The sequence below is a fragment of the Hevea brasiliensis genome, chromosome 2 (assembly GCF_030052815.1).
Source record: "Hevea brasiliensis isolate MT/VB/25A 57/8 chromosome 2, ASM3005281v1, whole genome shotgun sequence".
Lineage (NCBI taxonomy): Eukaryota > Viridiplantae > Streptophyta > Magnoliopsida > Malpighiales > Euphorbiaceae > Hevea > Hevea brasiliensis.
The window spans coordinates 105,802,589-105,812,059 of record NC_079494.1 but is presented as its reverse complement, the minus strand read 5'-3'; the positions used below and the strand labels follow the sequence as shown (position 1 = coordinate 105,812,059).

Below are 9,471 nucleotides of genomic sequence, written 5' to 3'. Positions count from 1 at the left end.
AGAGGAAAAAAAGATTGACTACAATGAACCATTTTTGCGGAGTCTTAAAAAAAAATAATTGACCATGACTTAGGAAGGAAGGAAGAGGAAAGAGCGAGGATTTAACACGAGTAAATAAGAAATCGGGAAGGGTGGAGTGCTGACGTGGCGCAAAAAAAGGAGGGGACAGCATAGCACCATCTTTATAAGCAAGAACGGGGAATCAAACTGCACGAAAGATCTCAAAGCCCGCAAACTTGTGGCTCACAAAATTTCCTCCTTTGCTGATGTGGCATTCTCTGCCTTTCTTTATTTACCTACTATGACTTCCATCTTCCAAGTCCTCTTCTTTCCTCCTGCTTCTCGATCCATCAACGACTACAAATTCAGGACTCCACTGTCACAACTGCGAGAGAATGTCGGATTTGAAGGACTCTGCTATAAAGCTCTTTGGCAAGATGATTCCATTGCCGCTTTCCCACCGCCAAGACTTTTCTTCTGCTAATGAGTCTTGTTCAGCAGCTGCAGCTCCTGCCTTTAAGGACTTCCCCGATGAGAGTACTGCTTCTCCACTTGACAATATGTTTGGGAGGGAAAAAGAAGCCCAGGAACGCAACAGGGTCAGGGTATGTTCTTTCTCTGTGTTTGGCCTGTTTATATATAGGATTTTGCTGCAATTCTCTCTGTGCTATATCTGCGCGTAAGCATTTGCAAATTTTATAGGTAACCCGTCCCTCTTCTCTCAATATCAAGTTTGATTTTTAGTTTGTGTTTGGATACTTCTTAATTATTGGACATATAGGACTTTCTCATCAATCACAATTAATTGGTGGTCATTTTCGCTCTTGGATTTTTTTTTTTTTAATCAAACTTCAAGTTTTCCTTTTTCTAGTGGCTGTAATGTCTGTGTATTGACTTCAAGCGAATTGGTTTCATTTTGAGTTTTAAGAATTAGGAAAATCAGAGCTTCTCTGCAGCTCCCCTATAAGTTCGTTAGAGCTTCTCTGCAGCTCCCCTTTAAGTTCATTTCTTGTTTGGCAATTGCTGTGTACAAATACAATTCTTGAAGATTACCACTTTAGCAGACTGGAAAGACCTTGCTATGCATTCCACTCTCTTAAGTTATATCTCAATACTAGCACCTCTTTTTGCTTTTCTCTCAACTCTAAGACGCTTGAGAGAGACTTCAAAAAAAAGAAAGTTGATTGTGATAATTTAACAAGTGATCCAAACATAGACTTAAATGTTACAGAATATTTAGAATTTGTAGCATACAACTTTCTTATTTTGTTAGGGTAAGAAGATTTAATCAGAGTTCATAGCTTCTGACAATTAGCAAGATGAGTATTTTTTTCCTAATTTAAGTTACTACATGAGCTTCCTATATTCCCAAATGTATCAGTGTTCTGCTTTTTTCCTGTTTCTTATTAGAACATAGAGTTCCACATTGAAACTGAAATTTACCCTTTCTTTCTTGCTCTTTTTTTTCTCCTTACTGGAACTGTCATTTGGAATTTTAGGAATCATCAGGAAAAGAAATCACCGATGATGAACACGAAGATAGTACCTCAAATCATGTAACTGAGGACTCAAAAGATCCAACAACATCATCAGACATTTATAAGAAACCCACGAATTCCTCAGCTGCGAGAGAAACTTCACCCCAGAAAAGCTCTAAGAATGGAGAACAAAGCGACACAAGTATCTCACAAGAAAAGACTCTGAAGAAGCCTGACAAAATACTTCCATGCGCTCGATGTAATAGCATGGATACCAAGTTCTGTTATTACAACAACTACAATGTCAACCAGCCCCGTCATTTCTGCAAGAACTGTCAGAGATACTGGACTGCTGGAGGAACTATGAGGAATGTGCCTGTTGGCGCTGGTCGGCGCAAGAACAAAAGCTCTTTTGCTTCACATCACCGTCACATAATGGCATCAGAAGCTCTCCGAACAGCTCAAGTTCATGCAGTGAATGGGGTTCATAACCCCTCTTTAGGAAACGGCAGCACTGTTCTTTCCTTTGGCTCAGATTCTCCTCTTTATGAATCTGTGGCTTCTATACTGAACCTTCCGGAGAAAAAACAGAACAATGTTAGAAATGCGTATCATAGACCTGAACAGAGAATTCTTATTTCTTGCGGAGGAGCAGGTGATAGATTAAGTGGATCTTCTGTCACAGCTTCGATTTCATCTAAGAAGGGAGGAAACTGTGGCTCCAAAGAAGTTGCAACTAATAATCATCAAGGCTTTCCTCCTCAAGTACCATTCTTTCCAGGGCTACCTTGGTCTTATCCATGGAGCTCTCCAATGCCTCCTTCTGCTTTTTCTCCTTCTGGATTTCCAGCATCACTTTATCCGGCACCAGCTTACTGGGGTTGTACTGTTCCAAGCCCTTGGAATGTAGCACCATGTCTCTCCCCACAATCGCCTTCTCTGAATCACTGTGCCGCAAGCTCGAGTCCTACTTCTCCATTAGGGAAACATTCAAGGGAAGGTAAAATCCTAAATCCTGTCCACTCAGAAGATCCCTCAAGAGAGAGCAACTGCTCAGAAACAAGTGTTATGATTCCAAAAACTTTGAGAATTGATGATCCCGGCGAAGCTGCAAAATGCTCTATGTTGGCAACACTTGGCATAAAGAGTACAGATAAATCCAGTTTGAATGGAGGAGGGCTCTTTACGGGCTTCCGATCTAAAAATGAAGACTCAAACTACATGGCTGAAAAGTCTCCACTTTTGCATGCGAACCCTGCTGCCTTGTCCCGTTCTCTCAACTTCCATGAGAGCACCTAAAATGAGGCAATTGAGATGTACACTGGCAATTAGGTGGAATGGAATTTCAATCAGTTCAGCTTTCTCACATCTGACAAAATTTGTGCCCCAAGAAGGCCCTGATACTGACGTCCTTAATGCTGATTGCTGGAATCAGTTGGGAAGGTTTCCAATATAGAGGAAAAAGCCCAAAAATGGATATCCTAGCTATTTTACCTTGTACCAGAGCAGTGCAGAGCCACCTCTCGCTGGCTCCTATAGCAGCCTTTTAATCTGCTTTGTAGCATTATGAACAATAGGTGTATAGATATCTCGAACTGTAAGACATATATGTGGCTTGAAACAGCACAGAATCTTTGGATTTTATGCAATTCAAATGTTGCAGAATAAATTGACATATCTTCTTCATCAGCAACTCTTTTATGGCTCTCACTAAGAAGCCTGCACTTCATTTTTGCTTTTGCAGATTTTTAACCTGACACAGCCTCAAGCTTCTTTAATAGATATTTTGTCCAAGGTTTTGCTTCTAGAAGGCCTAAGACCATTTTAAAAAGCTGCATTTCATGGATTCTTTTGGATTCAGAGAAGATCACAATAATTTTCTCAAGCTATATCATCTGATATCATACTTTAATCATATTGGGTCCAACAGCCTCTCAGGAGTAGAGCTAAGTGTATTGATTTTCCTTGTGTGAGTTAAGACATCCTTTTTATATGCCATGGAACATTTACATGGGAATTACAGCTTTTGTGGTGGTAGAGAATTAAAAATCAGCCCTCACAGTTTATCCAAACATATACTTGTCATATGGTGCCTGCACTGCACTAAGCCACTAAGCTACAGAAAAGGGCCAAGCTGGAAATAGACATGGAAATGAGGGCAGATTCAAAAGATGGAAAAAGGTTCCTGTAGGCCCTCACTACTGGAATGGATAAAAGAATCAATCCACAAAGAATCCAAACAACTCAACCAAAAGGTGGAAACAGGAGGAAAAAGTTTTCTTTCTCTTCCATCTTTTTGTCTGCTTTTTCACCTTCTTTCCAAAATTTTCTGTTGCTCTCAAAATGCAATAAAAAAAGAAAAAGAAAAGAGAAATGCAGATGCTGCAACAACCATAAAGATACATATTAATTAATGTGTATTTATTTTTCTTGATTGATAAAAAATCAAAATCTGTTAGATATATATGTGTCTTTGATCTATCAGCTAGGGTGAAACATAGAGATATGTCATTGTTCTTATGAATACTAGCAGGCCACAGGTTGATGAACAAAATATTGGTTGTTATGGGTCCCACGGCATGTGATTCCATCTTCCTATCAAAAGATTGTACCACATATAATCTTTACTTCTTTTTTCCATTTCTTTTTTTTGTGCCTTTTGCTCTTGTATGGAGACAAATATTCTTGTATTTTTTCCTATTAGAATATTATCTTCTTTTAATCTTTGCTTTTATGATCAATTACAAATCTATGATAGGAGCTCATTTCCAATTTTGCATGATAGAAACCCCTCAAAAAAAAAAAAATGATCTCTCTCAATCTTGTGGCTGTCCTTGGAGAATAACTTCTTTGTTGTGTGTCAACTTCAACTCTTAACTAAGCCTTTCAATTATATGTCTAATCCTATAGGTACCTGATATAATATGTGGAAGCCATTGATGCTCTATGGAAAGCCCACTAAAATCTCCTTTTGAAATAAATGCACCCCCTTTTCTTCAATCTCATGGTCATATCAGCTTCCTAGTATTATTTTAGTCCACAATGTCAACAAGTAGCAGTAACTTGAACTCCCCTTTACACTGTAGAGAATCGATGGTAAAGCAGATTGATTGATGACCCTCTAAAGTCAAGCTACACCACTCCAAAAAGGTTTACCATTGTTTATCAAAATATCAGCTTGCTTTTGAAGTGGATATTAGCATGCTTTATATGAGGATTAAACTATTTAAACATTTAGGTGGAGGATTAAAATGTGCTTAGTAAAAGAGATTCATCTTTCACTTCTTTATACAGTGAGAGATAATTATTTGTTTTAATAACTCTCACCATAAAGATACTAAATTTCATAATTAATACATGTTCAAAATCTCTTCACTCTTAACAATTTTAAAGGTAAATTTCTATTTCATTTTGAAATATAGTTATTCATTAATTTAGTCTTCTAATAATTAAATCTTTCACTTTTTGTAAGATTTCAAGTTTAAATTCTCGAAATTCCATTGTAAGACAAATAGACAATTGGGTAAAATGTTAAATTAGATGAACTATTAATTAAAATAAAAAAAGAAACACATTAAAGAGTAAAATGAAAAAACCATAAATACACTCTAATTAATGGTCCAAACGAGGAAAACTTCTATATTTTTCCCCTTCAATTTTCAATTAACCTCACATCAATGAAAAATTTTAAGATGACCTTACTTTTAACAAACTAAAGTTTACTCACGATAACAAATTTTTATTACCAAGTGTATAAAATTTGCTGCCATAAATTTATAACAATAATATGTGAATCGTTGGCTGTAAGTATTTTTTAATAAATTTGTAATTATTGCGATATTTACAATAATAACTATTGTTGAAAAATTTTTTTAATTATTAGCAGAAAGAATACAAGTGATGATGGAAAAGATTGTGTACATGTATGCTGTCTTATTTACAGAGATACTATATTTATTTATACATGAGAATATAAGCTAATTTTGACAAGAATAATAATTGTTGTAATTATGCTAAACTAATCTCCTATAATCATGCTAATTGTTGTAATTATGCTAAACTAATCTCCTATAATCATGCTAATTGTTGTAATTATGTTAAACAAATCTCCTATAATCATGTAAAGACAGGTTTTTCTATAATCATGCTAACACCCCCTCTCAAACTTAAGGTGGTAGTACGGGTGCCAACTTGAATTTGTTTAAAAGATCCTGAAAGCGAGTGAGAGGATGCGTTTTGGTGAATATATCAGCGGTTTGGCTGACAGAGGAGACATGAATCAAACATATGGTGCCATGAGCAACATGATGATGTACAAAATGACAATCAATTTTGATGTGTTTGGTACGCTCATGAAATACATCATAATGAGAAATCTGTATGGCACTTCTATTATCGCAATGAAGCATTGTGGCAGAAGAATGAATGACACCCAAATTAGTTAATAACCACCATAACCAAAGTAATTTAGATGTAGCATCAGCAAGAGCACGATATTCAGATTCTGTGCTAGAACGTGCAACAACAGTTTACTTTTTGCTACGCCCAGAGATAAGAGAATCGCTCAAGAAGAAACAATAACCAGTTGTAGAGCGACGGTCTTTCAGATCACCAGCCCAATCAGCATCAGAGTAGATAGATAATACTAGGGAGGAGGTAGAAGAAAAGTGCAAACCATGAAAAAGAGTGCCTTTGATATAACGAAGGATTCGAAGTACTTCAGAGAAATGAGTTAAGCGAGGAGCAGACATAAACTGGCTGACCAGATGAACAGCATATGAAATATCAGGTCGAGTAACTGTGAGATAAACAAGACTCCTGACAAGCTGTCGATATAAAGTAGGATCATCAAGAGGAGTGCCATCAAGAGGTGTAAGTTTGCAATTAAGCTCCATCGGGGTTGATACTGTTTTGCTATCAGTGATGCCTGCTCGAGAAAGTAAGTCGGATGCATACTTGGCTTGAGAGAGATAATAGCCATTGAAATTTTGAGAAATTTTAAGACCCAAAAAATAGCTGAGCGAACCCAAGTCTTTCATTTCAAAATGCTGATTGAGATAATATTGTAACTATGAAATCCCAGATGAATCATCTTCTGTTTTTATCATATCATCAACATAAAGCAATAGAAGAACAATACCACTGTTAGTTCTGCGAGTGAATAATGCAGAATCATGTGGACTAGAGAGAAAACTAAGTTGAGCAAGAGTGGAACTAAATTTGACAAACCAGGCTCTAGGAGCTTGTTTTAATCCATATAAGGCTTGCCGAAGTTTGCAAACCTTATGAGGAGAATGATAACTAGGAGGAGGATGCATATAAAACTCTTCTGTTAAATCACCATGAAGAAAAGCATTTTTGATATCCATATGAAAAAGTTTCCATTTACGAACTATAGGAATATCTAAGAGACTGCGAACAGATGTTAATCGGGCCACTGAAGCAAAAGTTTCTTCATAGTCGAAACCATACTCTTGAGTGTACCCTTTGGCTACTAAGCGAGCTTTGTAGCGTTCAATAGTTCCATCAGAACGGATCTTGATTTTGTAAATTTATTTGCAACCAATAGGGGTCTTGTTTGGTGGAAGATCAACTAAATCCCAAGTATGAATTTTCTCTAAAGCCTAAAGTTCTTCAGTCATAGCTTGCTGCCAAAGAGGGTTAGTACTTGCCTCACGATAAGAATGAGGCTCATGAAGGGTTGCAATAGTAGAGTAACAGTGAAAATCATAAAGATAATAAGGAGATAATCTCTTACACAGGTAGAACGACGAAGAGTACTGTTAAGAGGAAATGTAGCCGTAGGTACTGGATCAAACTTGGTGCAGGTAATGGATCAACAACTGGTGAAGGTTTAATAAGGGCAGGTGGAGTTGGGCTAGTATTAAGCACATCAAAATCACTTGGATCAGGACTTGAAAACAGCTCTTTGGAGGAGTCAGTGAAAAATAGAGAGTCAGTATTGACACAGTGATGAAATTTGGAAAGAGAAGAGAACATAGTATTGTCTCAAAAGGTAACATGATGAGAGATGCGTAACTTATTAGAAATAGGATCCCAACAATGATACCCTTTGTGTTCAATGCCATAACCAAGAAAACAACATAGACGAGCACGGGGTTCTAATTTGGTATGTTCATGAGGTTGTAAAAGAATAAAAGAAACACATCAAAAAGGTTTAAGGATGGAATAGTCAAGAGGTTGTCCAAATAACTTTTCAAAAGGAGATAAATTATGAAGAACCAAGGTAAGAAGACGGTTAATAATATAAACAGCATGAAGAGCTACTTCTTCCCAAAATTTTTCTGGACATGAGGCAAAAAGAAGAAGAGTACGAACAGAATCAAGAATATGGCGATGCTTGCGTTCGGTTCGGCCATTCTGTTGAGAGGTGTGAGGACAAGAACATTGAATAACGGTGCCTTATTGATTAAGAAACTGAAGTAAAGAAGAATCCTGATATTTCATGGCATTATCTGTTCGGAGAATTTTAAAGTCACAAGAAAACTTAGTTTTAATCATTTTTACAAATGTGATGTAAATTTGTGATAACTCAGATCGATGTTTCAAGAAATATATCCACGTAAATCGAGAATAATTGTCAATAAATATCACAAAATAACGAAAACCATTTATTAAAGAAATATGAGAAGGGCCCCAAATGTCAGAATGAATTAAGCCAAAAGGAGTGTCTGAAGTAGCATTATTATGAGAAAAAGATAATGCAGGTTGTTTTGTAAGCTGACAATTTAAACAATTAAATGACTCAAACTTAGTAGATCCTAATAATCCACGGGAAATTAAAGGTTGGATTTTACTGGTAGAGGCATGACTAAGATGAAGATGCCATTGGTGAATGAAGGAATTGGAGATTGTAGCTGCAGACACAAGTGTCTGAGGAAGATGTAAAGATGCAAGCTCAAATAATTGACCCACCCTACGACCCATCCCAAGAACCTGTCCCATTTATGGATCCTGCACCTGGACACCATGGGGAGAAAAAATAACATTTAGTCTTTTTTCACACAACTGACAAACATAAATAAGATTGAGTGCCAAATTAGGGATATAATAGGTGTCAGGGAGATGAAGATTTGAGGTAGACACTTGACCAGTATGTGTGATGTTCATTTTAGTACCATTTGCAGTATGGATTGGTGGTAAGGAAGATACAGGTTTTATAGAAGACAAGAATTTAAGATTAGTGGTCATATGATTACAACATGCAGAGTCAAAAAGCCAATAAGAATTACGCGGAGTGGCAGACATGGCAGCAGGGGAATTAGAAGAGATAACCTGTTTGAATAGTGCTTCAAGATCACTCATGGTGATGGCAGCAGAACCCTCAGTAGCAGCAACAATAGTGACAGAGGAAGATCCAGGCTTTGAGACATTCTTGAATTTAGAATGCCCTCCTTTTAGTCTTGGAGGGCGTATGGGACAATGTTCAAGAATATGACCGTAACCATGATAATATTTGCATTCTATAGTAGGACAATAAGCAAAAGCATGACCAATTTGATTACAATTCTTACAGAGTTGATTGCCAAATCTCTAATGTGAGGATTGAGTAGTTGCAAGAGCTGTTTCAAATTGAGGAGTTTTATCCAAACTGAGATGAGTCTCTTCAAAAATAATCTCTTGAATAGCAGTATCTAATGATGAAAGTGGATTTCGATGTAGCAAGGACGCTCGAATGGTCTCATATTCTGGTCGAAGAGCCATTAGAACATGAATAAGATGAAGATAATCTTCACTGATTTTGGCCTGAGATATTTGATTCCAAATGGGTTGGACTTGGGCAAGAAAATCATTCACAGATTAACCTGCTTCTTATTTCAAATTATGAAGAGTAGTCCACAACTGATAATAGTGGCTAAGTCTAGTGGTCTGATATCGATTAGCTAAAAAATCTCAGATTTCTTTTGCAGAGTCATAATCAACAAATTGGATGTGAATGGACGGGACAGAGGCATTGCGAAACCATGTGATG

General features: G+C 36.9%; 1 protein-coding gene across 2 annotated transcripts; it reads left to right on the top strand.

Annotated features, from left to right (window-relative positions):
* Positions 1–210: 210 nt before the first annotated feature.
* LOC110673150 (cyclic dof factor 1) lies at positions 211–3,292 on the top strand. 2 transcript variants are annotated; one of them, XM_021836195.2, is made up of 3 exons: positions 211–605; positions 1,500–2,783; positions 3,223–3,292. In XM_021836195.2, exons 1-2 carry the CDS (start codon positions 396–398, stop codon positions 2,775–2,777), a joined length of 1,488 nt encoding a protein of 495 aa, XP_021691887.2. In that variant the 5' UTR covers positions 211–395; the 3' UTR covers positions 2,778–2,783; positions 3,223–3,292. The 2 variants fall into 2 exon arrangements, with proteins under 2 accessions (XP_021691887.2, XP_021691886.2); XM_021836194.2 differs by lacking the exon at positions 3,223–3,292 and having other exon boundaries at positions 1,500–3,167.
* The last annotated feature ends 6,179 nt before the right edge of the window (positions 3,293–9,471 follow it).